The sequence below is a fragment of the Nesoenas mayeri genome (assembly GCF_963082525.1).
Source record: "Nesoenas mayeri genome assembly, chromosome: 31".
NCBI classification, from domain to species: domain Eukaryota; kingdom Metazoa; phylum Chordata; class Aves; order Columbiformes; family Columbidae; genus Nesoenas; species Nesoenas mayeri.
Genome location: NC_137567.1, coordinates 956,198 through 972,865, shown reverse-complemented (window position 1 = coordinate 972,865; position 16,668 = coordinate 956,198). Strand labels below are relative to the sequence as shown.

The following is a 16,668-nucleotide window of genomic DNA, read 5'->3' as shown; positions in this document are numbered from 1 at the left end:
CCCCCGAACTGATAAACCACCCCCCCAAACTGATAAACCATCCCTTGAACTGACAAACCACCCCGAATTGATAACCCTCCCCTGAACTGATAAACCACCCCCCGAACTGATAAACCATCCCCTGAACTGATAAACCATCCCCCGAATTGATAAACCACCCCCCGAACTGATAAACCAGCCCCCTAGAGCCGATAAACCAGCCCTGATAAACCACCCCCTGAACTGATAAACCACCCCCCGAACTGATAAACCATCACTGATAAACCACCCCCCGAACTGATAAACCAGCCCCTAGACCTGATAAACCATCACTGATAAACCATCCCCCAAACTGATAAACCATCCCCCAAACTGATAAACCAGCCCCCGAACCAATAAACCAGCCCCCAAACTGATAAACCACCACCTGAACTGATAAACCAGCCCCTGAACTGATAAACCAGCCCCCGAACCAATAAACCATCACTGATAAACTACCCCCTGAATTGATAAACCAGCCCCTGAACCAATAAACCAGCCCCCGAACCAATAAACCATCACTGATAAACCACCCCCCGAACTGATAAACCACCCCCCAAACTGATAAACCATAACTGATAAACCACCCCCTGAATTGATAAACCACCCCCCCAAACTGATAAACCACCCCCTGAATTGATAAACCACCCCCCGAACCAATAAACCACCCCCTGAATTGATAAACTACCCCCCCGAACTGAAAACCACCCCCTGAATTGATATCACACCCCCCCCCAAACTGATAAACCATCCCTTGAACTGACAAACCACCCCCAAATTGATAACCCTCCCTTGAACTGATAAACCATCCCTTGAACTGATAAACCATCCCCTGATCTGATAAACCACCCCCCTGAACTGATAAACCACCCCCCTGAACTGATAAACCACCCCCTAGAATTGATAAACCACCCCCAAAACCAATAAACAACCCCCTGAATTCATAACCCCCATCCTGAACTGATAAACCACCCCCTGAACTGATAAACCCCCCCCTCCCCCCCCCCGAACCGATACCCCACCCCCACCCCGCCTCGAACCAATAAACCACACCTTTGTGAAATAAAATGGGGGGATGGAGAGGGGGTATAAGGGACAAAGGGCGGTTTGTGGGGAGGGGGTTTGGGACCCCCCGGTGAGCGTAGCCCCCCCCCCGAGGTGACAGTGACCCCCCTAAAGGTGACAGTGACCCCCCCATCTCACCGGGGCTGTTGATGTACATGTGGATGGGTTTGGAGTTGCTCTCCGACTGTAGGAACAGCAGCTGCGCGATCACCAAGCTGGCCAGGCTGTCATCGATCTGGGGGGGGTCCCAGTGATGAGAGGGGGGGTCCCAAAGGGTGTGGGGGGGTCACTGAAATCGGGGTGTCCCCCCCCAGCACCCACCGGCCCCATGACGCAGACGATTCGCTCGCGGAGCAGCCGGGAGTAAATGTCGTAGGCGCGTTCGCCGCGGCCCTGGGGGGGGGAAATGGGGAGGGAGGGGGAGGTTTGGGGGGGTCCCACATCCCACACCCCCCCTCCCCTACTACCGGGACCCCCCGAGTGAGAACTGACCTTCCCCTGAACCAATAAACCACACCCAGATCAATAAGCCACACCCCCAACAACTGATAAACCACACCCCCAACAACCGATAAGCCACGCCCCAACAACCGACAAGCCACGCCCCCCAACAACCGACAAGCCACGCCCCCCAACAACCGACAAGCCACGCCCCCCAACAACCAACAAGCCACTCCAAAAACTGATAAACCACCCCCCCAGATCGATAAACCACCCCCTGGATAGATAAACCACCCCAAAAACTGGGAAGCCACCCCCCCAACTGATAAACCAGCCCCTGAATTGATAATCCACCCCCCAACTGATACCCCCCCCCCGAACTCATTAACCCACCCCCCAAACTGATAAATCCCCCCCCCGAACTCATTAACCACCCCCCAAATTGATAAACCCCCCCCTCCCCAAACTTAGAAACTGCCCCCCAAACGGGGGGGCCCAGGGCCCTTTTGTGGGGGGGGGTACACCCCCAAACTCACCGTCTGCTCCACCACGATGGGGATGAGGGGGGGCGGGGCGCGGGTGGGGGTCGAGCGGTGGAGGCTGCGGAGCGGGGGGGGGGGCGGCCCCCCAGGCCCGGAAAAGGGCGCGCTGGGGGGGGGGGCGGGTCAGAGAGACCCCCGGGAACCCCCCAAAACCAAGACACCCCCTCCCCAAAACCGGGAGACCCCCCCAAAACCAAGACACCCCCCTCCTCAAACCGGGACCCCCCCCCCCCAAAGCCAAGACACCCCCCCCTCAAACCGGGACCCCCCCCCTCAAAACCAAGACACCCCCCCAAACCGGGACTCCCCACCCCAAACCAAGACACCCCCCCCCCAAAACCGGACGCCCCCACCTAAAACCATGACACCATCCCCCACCAAACCGGGATCCCCCCCAAAACCAAGACACCCCCCAAACCGGGACTCCCCACCCCAAAACAAGACACCCCCCCCCCAAAACCGGACCCCCCCACCTAAAACCATGACACCATCCCCCACCAAACCGGGATCCCCCCCCCAAAACCAAGACACCCCCTCCCTTCCAAACCGGGACCCCCCCCCAAAACCAAGACCCCCCCCCCCAAAACCAACCCTGAACCTCCCCAAATTGCGACCCCCAAAATCAGACCCCCCCCCCCATCCTCATAATGTGGGGACTGAGAAGCCCCCAGGCCCCTCCCAAACTGGGACCCCCCCCAAACTGGGACCCCCCCCAAACTGGGACCCCTCCCTCTGAACTGGGACACCCCCCCCCCCCAAACTGGGATCCCTCCTCCCGAACTGGGAACTCCCCAAACTGGGACCCCCCCTAACCTGGGACACCCCCCCCCTCAAATTGGGACCCCCCCACACACAACCTGGGACCCCCCTCCCAAACTGGGACCCCTCCCCCCGAACTGGACCACCCCCCCAAACTGGGACCCCCCCTCCCAAACTGGGAACCCCCCCCCCAACCTGCGACACCCCCCTCCAAACTGGGACTCCCCCCACAACCTGGGTCCCCCTCCCCCAAAACTGGGACCCCCCCCAACCTGGGACCCCCCTCCCAAACTGGGACCCCTCCCCCGAACTGGGACCCCCCCCCCAACCTGGGACCCCCCCCTCCCAAACTGGGACTCCCCCCACAACCTGGGACCCCCCCCCCCCCCCCAACCTGGGACACCCCCCCCCCCTCAAACTGGGACCCCCCCCCCAAACTGGGACCCCCCCTCCTAAACTGGGACCCCCCCCCCCAACCTGGGACACACCCCTCCAACCCGGGACCCCCCCCCAAACTGGGACCCCCCCCACAAACTGGGACCCCCCTCCCAACCTGGGACCCCCCCCCAACCTGCGACACCCCCCCCCAAACTGGGACCCCCCCCTAAACTGGGACCCTCCCCCAAACTGGGACCCTCTCCCAACCTGCGACAACCCCCCCCCCCAAAATAGGACCCCCCCCCCCTAAACTGGGACTCCTCCCTCGAACTGGGACCCCTCCCCCCAAATAGGGACCCCCCCCCCCAACCTGCGACACCCCCCCCCAAACTGGGACCCCTCCCCCGAACTGGGACCCCCAGGCACGAAACCTCCCCCGGAAACGGGACCTCAGAGCACCCCCCCTATCCCCACCCCCCCGCGTCACCATGACAACGTGTGTGTTCCCCCCCCCTCCCCGTTACCGGCCCCGTCCTCTCACCGCCACCCTGGGCCCCATGGCGCCCCGGAAGCGCTTTTCGGCGCCCCGGAAGTGCCCGGTTCGAGCCGCCACGTGATTTTTCCCCGCCACTCACCCATTCCCGCCCCCGCCACCCCACCCCGCGTCGGCTCCGCCCACTCTCTGGCCACGCCCACCCCAAACACCCAATGAGCCAGCTCCCCTTCACTAAGCCACGCCCATCTCTCCAAGACCACGCCCCTTGCCCGCTGACCACGCCTCCCCAAACCCGCTTCTCCCCCGCCAAAGCCTCCACGCAGCCCCCCCAAAACCTCAGGGACCCCCCCAAACGCGCCCCCCTATTTCCTGGACCCCCCCCCACACCAGAGCCCCCCCCCCCAAACCCCAGGGCCCCCCCAAACCTCGGGGACCCCCCCAGACCCCACTTCCCCCTCCCAGGGTCCCCCCCCAAACCCCGGGGACCCCCGAGACCCTTCCTCTCATTCCCTGGAGCACACCCCACCAGACCCTCCCAGGACCCCCCCAAACCCCAGGGCGCCCCCAAAATTCCAGGGCCCACCCAGCTCCCCCTCCCAGGGCCCCCCCCAAATCCTGGGGACCCCCCAGACTCCAAGGACTCCCCCCAAATCCTGGGGACCCCCCCCTAACTGAGCCCCGGATCTCAAAACCAGGGTTGGGGACCCCCCAGGGGGGTCACTGGGGGTGACGAGGGTCTCGGGTGCCTCCCATAGGCAGCGCTGGCCCCGGAAACCGCAGGTCGAGGGTTCGAGTCCCACCTGCGGCAGGTGCGCAAGGGGCCCTGGTGGGGAAGCGGCCGCGTCAACCGGGGGTTGAGGGTTCGAGTCCCGGTTGCGCTGGGCCGAAATAAAGCCAAAAACTAAATTAAAAAAGCAATTAAACCCCGAAAAAAAAAGAGTAGGAAGGAAAAAGAAGCCATAAGACCTCAAAAGGAAAATCAAACTGGCAAAAAAACAAAGCAGAAAAAAGCCAAAACAAGCAAAAACGCACAAAAAGGGAAAGAAAACCATAAGTAGGCAAAATAAAAGCAGCGGGTTGTGGTGCAGCTGCCGCCAACGGCTTTTATTGCAGAGACTTATGGTGACACCGTCTTCCAGCTCCGCGGTGCCCCCCCCGGCACCGAAACCCCGGGGTTCGGCTCCTTTGGGGTCCCCCATCCTGGTGTCACCGTACAAGGGGACTATGGCCCCCCCGGCACCGAAACCCCGGGGTTCAGCTCCTTTGGGGTCCCCCATTCTGGTGTCACCGTGCAAGGGGACTATGGCCCCCCCAGCACCGAAACCCCGGGGTTCATCTCCTTTTGGGGCCCCCAAATCCTGGTGTCACCCCAACGCCGGCTCCGCGTCTCCCAGGGGACAAAGCTCGGTGAGAAACGGAGCTTCGCAGCGCTGGCCCCGTAAACTGGAGATCGTGGGTTCGAGTCCCACCTGCGGCAGGTGCGCAAGCGGCCCTGTGTGGGGACGTGGCCTCGTCACTCGGGGACTGCGGGTTCGAGTCCCGGCTGCGCTGAGTCCCCGCGTCCCATTCCCAGCGGGCGCCGCGATCAATCAGGAGTTGCAGGTTCGAGTCCCGGCTGCGCTGCGTCCCCACGTCCCATTCTCAGCAGGCACCCCGATCAATCAGGAGTTGCGGGTTCGAGTCCCAGTTGTGCGCCAAGGTCAACACCTCCCCGTCACCATCATCTCAACCGCATCCCCATGGGAGCCGCCACCTCCACCACCAACCACCAGCTCGCCACCGCGGCCACCATTCGGTCCCCAATGTCACCGAGAGGCGGTGAGTTGGATGGGCAGGGGGCTGCCGGCCCCCCGCCGCCCACCCGGTGCCGTGGGCTCCCCCCGGTTACGCTTGAGCCTCGCGCGCCGAGCCGTTGAGCGCGGCCGGCGCCTCCGAGCGCAGCCGCTCCAGCTCCTGCCGCTGCCGCAGCCGGTAGTGCCGGATCTTCTTCTGCCGGTAGTAGATGCCGTAGCCCACCCCGGCGGCCGCCAGCAGGGCAGCCCCCACCAGCGCCGCCAGCACCCACGGCAGCACGTTGGGGTCGTAGGCTGATGGAGAGAGCGGGAAAGGTGAGGGGGAGGGTCAGGGGAATGCATGGGACCCCCCCAAATTGAACCCAAAAGGTCATAGGACCACCAAGAGCACCCAGATCCCTGGGATCCCCAAGAGCATCAGGAGCCCCAAGACCCTTGAGATCCCCATGACCCTCAGGACCCCCATGAGCACCCAAGACCCCTGAGACCCTCAGGACCCCAAGACCCCCCAGGACCCCCAAGACCCTTGAGATCCCCATGACCCTCAGGACCCCCAAGACCCTTGAGATCCCCATGACCCTCAGGACCCCCATGAGCACCCAGACCCCTGGGACCTCCAAGAGCATCAGGAGCCCCGAGACCCACAGGAGTCCTGAGACCCCCAAGACCACCCAGACCCCTGGGATCCCCAAGAGCATCAGGACCCCCAAGACCCTTGAGATCCCCATGACCCTCAGGACCCCCATGAGCACCCAAGACCCCTGAGACCCTCAGGACCCCCAAGACCCCCCAGACCCCTGGAATCCCCAAAACCCTTGAGATCCCCATGACCCTCAAGACCCCCAGGACCCCTGAGACCCTCATGATCCCCATGACCCCCATGAGCAACCAGACCCCTGGGACCCCCAAGGACCCCAAGACCTCCAGGACCCCTGAGATCCCCATGACCCTCAGGACCCCCAAGAGCACCCAGACCCCTGGGACCCCCAAGGATGCCAAGACCCCTGTGACCCCCAGACCCCCCGTCCCCACTCACCGTCCACCGCCACGGTGACATCCCGGCTGTCTGTCCCCAGTGGGTTGGTGGCGCGGCAGCGGTAGATGCCGGCGTGGGCGCGGGTGACCGGCTGCGGCACCCCGGGGGCGAACGGCTCCCCCTCCTTGGTGCACGTCACCTCAGGGCGGGGGTTCCCCCGCGCCCAGCACCGCAGGGTCTCATCCTGCCCCTCCGTCCAGTTCTGCTGGGGGGGGCAGCTCTCGTTGTCCATGCGGGGAGGGGCTGCGGGAACACCCGGCTGAGGTTACACAGGAACGTGGCCCTGGCCTTGAACTTGAACTGAGGGGCCACAACTGGACACACTATTCCGGATGTGACACACTATTCCAGGTGTGGCCTCCCCAGGGCAGAGCAGAGGGGCAGGAGAACCTCTCTGACCTACTGAGCACCCCCTTCTAATCCCCCCCAGGTCCCATTGGCTTCCTGGCCACAAGGGCCCAGTGCTGGCTCAGCCCACAGCACCCGCTGTTCCCAGCTGGTCTCCCATCCAAGCACTGACCGGGCCCGACCCTGCTTAGCTTCCCAGATCAGACAAGATGGGGTGTTCTCAGGGTGCTATGGCTGTATATGTTATATATATGTGTATATATACATGTTCCCCAAGTATATCCTGATAGTATCTGAACTAAAGGGCAGAGCAGAGGGGCAGGAGAACCTCTCTGACCTACTGACCACCCCCTTCTAATCCCCCCCAGGTCCCATTGGTCTCCCATCCAAGCACTAACCGGGCCCGACCCTGCTTAGCTTCCCAGGTCAGACGAGATGAGGCGTTCTCAGGGTGCTATGGCTCTATATATTATATATATATATTTATATATGTTCCCCAAGCATATCCTGACAGTATCTGAACTAAACCCTTTTCCCATGCTCATCCTGCTGTCCCCAGGACCCCCAGCTCCCTTTTCACCGCTCTCCAACAGGTCGTTCCCAACCTACACCGGAACCTGGGGTTGTCCTGCCGTTACAACACTCTACCCTTATTCTATATGATTAAGCTCAGTTACAACATTCTACGCTTGTTCTATTTCATTCACTTCTCCCCACCCCACTCTCCATGTCTCCGGGTGGCACCGCAGCCTCCGGCATCACCCAGTTCGGCGTCACCAGCAAAGTGGGTGACAGTCCCTCTATTCCCTCATCCGAGTCATTGATGAACATATTGACCATCGATACATCGATGGAATCGTCCCCCGCGGCCGCCGCGCTCTCACCGGTGACGTTGAGCCGCACGGGCGCGCTGCTCTTGGGCGCTTTGCCGCCCACGGGGAGTTTGGCGTCGCACCGCAGCTCCAGCCCATCATCCTCCTCGCTCGCCGGCACGCCGAAGGCCAGCGGCGCCGGGCCCCATTCTGCCAGCACGCGGCGCCCGGCGCGGACGCGCAGCCGGATCTCCGACGAGTGACCGGGCGCCAGAACGCAGCGCCCGCTCAGCGCCGTGCCGGCCCGCACGCTGGCGCTGCGCACATCCAGCTGCGGCGCGGGGAAACCTGTGGGCGACAAGGCGGTGACGCCGCGGCACCAAACCGACCCCGCATCTTCGCCGGCGCCGCCGTTACTCACGGTAGACGTGCACGGTCGCCTCCGTCCACCGCTGCACGGGTCCCACGCTCACGTTGCAAACCAGGGCGAACGTGCCCGTTTGGCTGGGGACCAGCTCGGCGGTGGCGCGGTGGCCGTCCCGGCTGATGGCGAACGGCAGCGGGCGGTTGGCGAGCGCCAGCTGGAACCGCGGCGCCGGGAAGACGCCGGTGACGGTGCAACTGGCGTTGGCCGCTTCGCCGGTCTCCAGGTAGATCTGCGGCTCCATCACCGGATCCTCCGGGAACTCTATCACCGCGTAGAAACACCCGCTATGAGCCGGTTGCCGCGCGGCATAAACACCGTGAATATACCGGTGCGGACTCACCGTAAACGGACAGTTGTTGCGGGTCGGAGGTGCTGGTGAAGCGCCGGTGGTTGTAGGGGGACAGGTCGAGCACGGCGTGGCAGGTGAGGTTGTGGCCGTGGTCGCCGCGGCGCGCGCTCAGCCGGTGCGTCACCCGCACGGTCTGCGGCTCGTCGCCCGCGTGCCGCGCGAAGCTCTCGGCGCGCAGCGTCTCGGCGCCGCGGCGCAGCGTCACCGTCAGCAGCCGCAGCGGCGCCGCGCCCGACACCGCGCACGACAGGTCGTGGGTGGCGCCGACCGGCAGCGCCGGCACCGGCTCCAGCACCGGAGGGTCCGGAGCACCTGGGGAAAGGCACCGGGGGGGGTGAATGAGGGTGGGGGGGGAGGGCGGCTCTGGGGTGCCCTTGGCTTTCCCTCCATATTGGGGATGAGCTCTGGGGTCCCCATGACTTCCCCCCCATTTTGGGGATGATCCCATGGTCCCCATGATGTTCCTCCCATATTGGTGATGATCTCGGGGGCCCCTTGACTTTCCCCCCATATTGGGGATGAGCTCAGGGTCCCCATGACTCCCCCCCATATTGGGGACAATCTCAGGGTCCCCACGCCTCCCCCCATACTGGTGCTGATCCCAGGGTCCCCATGACTCCCCCCCATATTGGGGACGATCTCAGGGTCCCCTTGACTTCCCCCCATATTGGTGATGATCCCATGGTCCCCATGACTCCCCTCATACTGGTGATGATCTTGGGGTCCCCTTGACTCCCCCCATATTGGGGACAATCTCAGGGGTCCCCACGCCTCCCCCCACACTGGTACTGACCCCATGTCCCCACGCCTCCCCCCACACCGGTGCTGACCCCATGTCCCCACGCCTCCCCCCATATTGGTGCTGACCCCATGTCCCCACGCCTCCCTCCATATTGGTGCTGACCCCATGTCCCCACGCCTCCCCCCATACTGGTGATGATCTCAGGGTCCCCATGACTTCCCCCCCATAGTGAGGATGATCCCATGGTCCCCTTGCCTTTCCCCCCATATTGGGGACAATCCCAGGGTCCCCATGACTCCCCCCCATATTGGTGCTGACCCCATGGTCCCCATGCCTCCCCCCACACTGGTGATGATCTCAGGGTCCCCATGACTTCCCTCCCATATTGGAGATGATCCCATGGTCCCCTTGACTTCCCCCCCATATTGGGGATGATCCCATGGTCCCCTTGCCTTTCCCCCCATATTGGGGACAATCTCGGGGTCCCCACGCCTCCCCCCACACCGGTGCTGACCCCATTCCCACGCCTCCCCCGCGGCGCCGTGCCCGAGCGGTGCTCACGGTAGACGGTGAGTTTGGTGGTCACCACCTTCCTGTCTCCGCGGTGGCGGCACTGGTAGTAGCACAGGACGCTGGAGTTCCACTCGGTGACGTTGAGCAGCTCCACCACCGTCTCCTGCGGCGCCGCCTTCAGCAGCCGCTTCAGCGCCACCGTCTCCACGTTGCCGGTGCCGTTGGGCTCGCGGCACGAGCTGCGCAGCGTCAGCACCAGCGAGCCCCCGAACCGCACCAGCGGCGCCGCCGGCTCCACCCACAGCGCCCACGAGGCGCCCGCCCGCCCTGCCGGGAAACGGGGGGTCAGGGGACCCCCGCATTCACCACATCCACAGTGTGGGGGGGGGAAGGCAAGGGGACCCCTGAGATTGTCCCCAATATGGGGGGAAGGCAAGGGGACCATGGGATCACCCCCAATATGGGGGGGAAGGCAAGGGGACCATGGGATCACCCCCAATATGGGGGGGAAGGCAAGGGGACCATGGGATCACCCCCAATATGGGGGGGAGTCATGGGGACCATGGGATCACCCCCAATATGGGGGGGGAGTCATGGGGACCATGGGATCATCCCCAATATGGGGGGGAGTCATGGGGACCCTGAGATTGTCCCCAATATGGAGGGAAAGGCAAGGGGACCCTGAGATTGTCCCCAATATCGGGGGCAAAGGCAAGGATACCCCAAAGCTCATCCCCAATAAGGGGGGAAAGGCAAGGGGACCATGGGATCACCCCCAATATGGGGGGAAGGCAAGGGGACCCTGAGATTGTCCCCAATATGGGGGGGAGTCAAGGGGACCATGGGATCACCCCCAATATGGGGGGAAGGCAAGGGGACCCTGAGATTGTCCCCAATATGGGGGGGAAGTCAAGGGGATCATGGGATCATCCCCAATATGGGGGGGAGTCATGGGGACCATGGGATCATCCCCAATATGGGGGGAAGTCAAGGGGACCATGGGATCATCCCCAATATGGGGGGGAGTCATGGGGACCATGGAATCATCACCAATATGGGGGGGAAGGCAAGGGGACCCCTGAGATTGTCCCCAATATGGGGGGGAGTCATGGGGACAATGGGATCATCCCCAATATGGGGGGGAAGTCAAGGGGACCCTGAGATTGTCCCCAATGTGGGGGGGAAGTCAAGGGGACCATGGGATCATCCCCAATATGGGGGGGAAGGCAAGGGGACCCCTGAGATTGTCCTCAATATGGGGGGGAGTCATGGGGACAATGGGATCATCCCCAATATGGGAGGAAGTCAAGGGGACCATGGGATCATCCCCAATATGGGGGGAAGGCAAGGGGACCCCTGAGATCGTCCCCAGTATGGGGGGGAAAGTCATGGGGACCATGGGATCATCCCCAATATGGGGGGGACTCAAGAGGACCCTGAGATTGTCCCCAATATGGGGGGGAAGGCAAGGGGACCATGGGATCATCTCCAATATGGGGGGGAAGTCAAGGGGACCCTGAGATTGTCCCCAATATGGGGAGAAGGCAAGGGGACCATGGGATCACCCCCAATATGGGGGGGAGTCATGGGGACAATGGGATCATCCCCAATATGGGGGGGGAGTCATGGGGACCATGGGATCATCCCCAATATGGGGGGGAAGGCAAGGGGACCCTGAGATTGTCCCCAATATGGGGGGAGTCATGGGGACCATGGGATCATCACCAATATGGGGGGGAGTCAAGGGGACCCTGAGATCATCCCCAATATGGGGGGAAAGTCATGGGGACCCTCAGATTGTCCCCAATATGGGGGGAAAGGCAAGGGGACCCCTGAATTCATTCCCAATATGGGGGGAAGGCAAGGGGACCCTGAGATTGTCCCCAATATGGGGGGGAGTCAAGGGGACCATGGGATCATCCCCAATATGGGGGGAAGTCAAGGGGACCCCTGAGATTGTCCCCAATATGGGGGGAAGTCAAGGGGACCCTGAGATCGTCCCCAACATGGGGGGGAAAGGCAAGGGGACCCCTTAGATCGTCCCCAATATGGGGGGGGAAAAGTCAAGGGGACCCCAGAGCTCCTCCCCAATATGGGGGGGAAGCCAAGGAGACCCCTGAGATCGTCCTCAATATGGGGGGGAAGCCAAGGAGACCCCTGAGATCGTCCTCAATATGGGGGGGAAGTCAAGGGGACCCCTGAGATTGTCCCCAATATGGGGGGAAAAGTCAAGGGGACCTGGTCCTGGGGGTCCTGGGGGTCCTGGGGATCTCAAGGGTCCTGGGGGTCCTGGGGATCCAGGGGTCTGGGGGTTCATGGGGGTCCTGGGGGTCATGGGGATCTCAAGGGTCTTGGGGGTCCTGGGGATCCCAGGGGTCTCAGGGCTCTCGGGTGTCTGTGGGCTCCCGTGGGTCTCAATGGTCCCGGGACCCCCCCGTGGTGACTCAGCGGCACCTTTGGGTGGGGAATTCCCCGCGTGGGTCCGTGATCCCGCCCCGCCCCCCCCAGCCATGGGCAGGATCGGGCCCTTTCCTGGAATGGCCGTCGGTGCCAGGAAGGGAACAATCACATCCAGGAGTTTCGCAAGACGCCCCGGGGGCCCCGCGCCAGGACACGGGGGGGACGGGGGGGGGCGCCGTGGGGCTGGGACCCCCAACCCAGCCTCCCACCCCCCCGCGCCCCACTGACACGGTCACGCTCATATGGGGACACGCGTGTCCCCCCACCCGTGACACTGGCAGCACACACAGTAACATGTTCATGCTCATATGGGGGACAGACGGGGACACGCGTGTCCCCCCACCTGTGACACCGGTAGCACACACGGTGACACATTCATGCTCATATGGGGGACAGAGAGGGACACGCGTGTCCCCCCACCCGTGACACCGGTAGCACACACGGTGACACATTCATGCTCATATGGGGGACAGAGAGGGACACGCGTGTCCCCCCACCCGTGACACAGGCAGCACACACGGTGACACATCCATGCTCATATGGGGGACAGACGGGGACACGCATGTCCCCCCCCTCGTGACACAGGCAGCACCCACTCGCGCTCACAGTGACATGTTCACGCAGGGACACCGCGATGCCACCAACACCGTGACAGCTGCTCAGCGCTGGGGACACACCCCGGGGGGGTCCCCAGATTCCGCCCCCCCCCACCCACTCGGTGTCACCCCCAGCCCCGTGTCCCCTCACCTGCGGTGGCCCCCAGGGCGCACAGGAGCAGCGGCAGCACCGCGGGGTCCATGGGGCGCTGGGGGGGTCGGGAGCACCGGGACGGGGCCGGTCGGGCTCGTCGGGTCGGTCGGTTCCCGTTTCCCGGGGTCGGTCGGTTCCTGCTCCCCGGGGTCGGTCGGTTCCTGCTCCCCCGGGGTCGGTCGGTTCCTGCTCCCCGGGGTCGGTCGGTTCCTGTTCCCCGGGGTCGGTCGGTTCCTGTTCCCCGGGGCCGGTCGGTTCCTGTTCCCCGGGTCGGTCGGTTGGGGCTCCCCCGGGTCGGTCGGTTCGGGTTCCCCGGGGTCGGTCGGTTCGGGTTCCCCGGGGTCGGTCGGTTCAGGGTGCCCGGGCGCACCGGGATGGATCCGTTCAGATTCCCCGAGGTCGGTCGGTTCAGTCTCTCCCGTGAGCACCGGGACCGCTCGGTTCAATCTCCCAGGTCCGATCCCCGGCTCCGCTCGGTCCGATTTCCCGGGGTTCGATCCCCGGGTCCGCTCCGTTCGATCCCCGGGTCCGCTCCGTTCGTTCTCCCGGACCCGCTCGGTTCTATCCCCGGATCCGCTCGGTTCTATCCCCGCATCCGCTCGGTCCGATCTCCCGGCTCCGCTCGGTCCGATCTCCCGGGGTTCGATCCCCGAGTCCGCTCCGTTCGATCCCCGGGTCCGCTCGGTCCGATCTTCCGGGTCCGCTCCGTTCGATCTCCCGGGGTTCGATCCCTGGGTCCGCTCGGTTCGTTCTCCCGGGTCCGCTCCGTTCGATCTCCCGGCTCCGCTCCGTTCGATCCCCGGCTCCGCTCCGTTCGATCTTCCGGGGTTCGATCCCCGAGTCCACCCCGTTCGATCTCCCGGGTCCGCTCCGTTCGATCTCCAGGGGTTCGATCCCCGAGTCCGCTCCGTTCGATCCCCGGCTCCGCTCCGTTCGATCTTCCGGGGTTCGATCCCCGAGTCCACCCCGTTCGATCTCCCCGGGTCCGCTCCGTTCGATCCCCGGGTCCGCTCGGTCCGATCACCCGGGTCCGCTCGGTCCGATCTCCCGGGGTTCGATCCCCGAGTCCGCTCGGTTCGATCCCCGAGTCCGCTCCGTTCGATCCCCGGGTCCGCACGGTCCGATCTCCGGGGGTTCGATCCCCGAGTCCGCTCGGTCCAATCCCGCGCTCACCCGCTCGGCGCGCACCGCACGCTCCGTCCGTGTGTCCGTCCGTCCGTCCGTGTGTCCGCGGGTCGGCTGGTCCCGCCCCGGGCGGTGTTTTAAGAGCCCGGCCCCTCCCATCCCGGCCCCGGGGGAATTCCGGTGCCGCGGGGACTTTGGGGCCGGGTTTCCCCGGGCAGCAGCGACCCCTGGACCGGCGGGGGGGGCGCAGGGGGTCCCGCCCCACACCGGCCCTGCTGCCCCCGCTATGGGGCAGCTCCGCGTTATTGCCCCGGGTGGGGTGATTCTCCTGCCCCGGCGGGGTCAGCGCCCGGTGCCACCGGCTGGGAGGTGACCGGAGGGTCCCCCGCTCTGTGTCCCCAACCCGGGGTGGGGGGGGGGTGGGGGAGGGGGGTGTGACAGCACCTCCCACCCCCCCCAGCGGCGTGATCCGGGGGCGGCGACACCAAAACGCATCTTCCTCTTCTGGTTTTCACTTGAGTTTTGACGCGAGGGGAAGTTTTTTGGGTGGTGGGAACTGGGGGCTGGGGGGGGGACAAGGGACAGTGACAGGAGCTTGGGGACACCAGCGTGTCCCCTCGGGTCCTGTCCCCATGTGGTGTGTCCCCAGCCCTGGGGGGGGGGGTCTTGTCCCCAACCCGGGGGTCCTGTCCCCACCCGTGTCTTTGTCCCTGTGTTGTGTCCCCATTGTGTCCCCCTGCACAACAGGGTCCCGTGTCCCCCCACTGTCCTTGTCCCCCGTGTCCCCACGCCCAACGGGGTCCCGTCCCCACCCGTGTCCCTTGTCCCCTCCAGGGTCCCCATTCACATCCCTGTCCCCCCCAGTGTCCCTGTCCCCCCAAGTGTCCCCATTCTGTCCCCATTCCCAACGGGGTCCCATCCCCACCCATGTCCTTGTCCCCCCCAGTGTCCCCATTCCCAAGGGGGTCCCGTCCCCACCCGTGTCCCTGTCCCCCAGGTGTTCCCATTCTGTCCCCATTCCCAACGGGGTCCCATCCCCACCCATGTCCCTGTCCCCCCCAGTGTCCCCATTCACATCCCTGTCCCCCGCAGTGTCACCATTCCCAAGGGAGTCCCGTCCCCACCCGTGTCCCTTTTCCCCCTAGGTGTCCCCATTCTGTCCCCATTCCCGTGTGTGCCCCCCAGTGTCCCCATTCCCAAGGGGTCCATCCCCATCCGTGTCCCTTGTCCCCCCAGTGTCCCCATTCCCAAGGGGGTCCCATCCCCATCCGTGTCCCCTTGTCCCCCGCAGTGTCCCCATTCCCAAGGGGGTCCCGTCCCCACCCGTGTCCCTTGTCCCTCGCAGTGTCCCCATTCACATCCCTGTCCCCCGCAGTGTCCCCATTCCCAAGGGGGTCCCGTCCCCACCCGTGTCCCTTGTCCCCCCAAGTGTCCCCATTCACATCCCTGTCCCCCCCTAGTGTCCCCATTGCCAAGGGGGTCCCGTCCCCACTCATGTCCCTGTCCCCCCGAGTGCCCTCATTCTGTCCCCATTCCCAGTGGGGTCCCATCCCCATCCGTGTCCCTGTCCCCCCAAGTGCCCCCATTCTGTCCCCATTCCAATGGGGTCCGGACCCCACTCATGTCCCTGTCCCCCCAAGTGCCCCCATTCTGTCCCCATTCCCAAGGGGGTCCCGACCCCATTCATGTCCCTGTCCCCCCAAGTGTCCCATTCTTTCCCCATTCCCAAGGGGGTCCCGTCCCCACCCATGTCCTCATCCCCCCCACGTGTCCCCGTCCCCACCCATGTCCCTGTCCCCCCTACGTGTCCCCGTCCCCACCCAAGTCCTCATCCCCCGCAGTGTCCCCATACCAATGTGGCCCAAGCCAAGGGGGGTCAGGGGGTCACTCAGGGTGGGGACCGTCCCCGTGGGGACGCGTGACCATCGGTCACCCCCAGGAACCGCGGCTTGGGGACAACCCACCTCCGCGTGTCCCCCCCGGGCCCCCGCGTCCCTGCCCACGTTGGCGACCCAGCCAGGATGCCACCGGTTCCCTTTGCCAACCGCCCGCCCCCGGCTTCCCGGCGCTGGCTTTTCCTGCCGCGGCGTCCGGAGGGTGACACCGACACTGCTTGTCACCACATGTCCCCCCCCCCCCACGGTGGCCCCGGCGCTGCCGCCGTGGTTGGGGGTGGGGGGGAGGGGAAGAAACGCGGCGTCTCGCGGCCACGAGTTTCACTTCTGCCCCCGTGATGCGATGGGAACCGCGCCGAGCGGGTTTTGTCACCAAAATGTCACATCCTGGCGTCTGTGTCGCCGCTGAGGTTCCTCAGTGTCACCAAATGTCACATCGTGGTGGCCGCATCGCCGCTGTCCCAAGACTGAGGTTCCTCGGTGTCACCAAAGTGTCCCATGGTGGTGGCCGTGTCCCACCGTGCCATGGGGGACGTTCGGGTGCTGTCACCAAAACGCCACGACGCGGTGTCCGTGTGTCCCCCGGGCTGTGTCCCCGTCCCCACGGCTGTGCCGCCACCCCCCCATTGTTGGGTTTGTCCCCTGTCCCCGTGGTGGCAGCGCCGGGACGCCCGTGGGCTCCCGCAGGAACCGGTTATGGCGCTGGGGACCTTTGGTGG

At 64.5% G+C, this 16,668-nt stretch overlaps 1 protein-coding gene across 1 annotated transcript; it reads right to left on the bottom strand.

Annotated features, from left to right (window-relative positions):
* Positions 1–5,583: 5,583 nt before the first annotated feature.
* On the bottom strand, positions 5,584–14,213 carry LOC308051053 (uncharacterized protein; the record flags this gene model as incomplete). The annotated part of the gene is made up of 8 exons (XM_080361329.1): positions 5,584–5,786; positions 6,529–6,771; positions 7,761–8,036; positions 8,110–8,376; positions 8,456–8,776; positions 9,877–10,046; positions 12,927–13,973; positions 14,047–14,213. 8 exons carry the CDS (start codon positions 14,211–14,213, stop codon positions 5,584–5,586), a joined length of 2,694 nt encoding a protein of 897 aa, XP_080217455.1.
* Between the last annotated feature and the right edge of the window lie 2,455 nt (positions 14,214–16,668).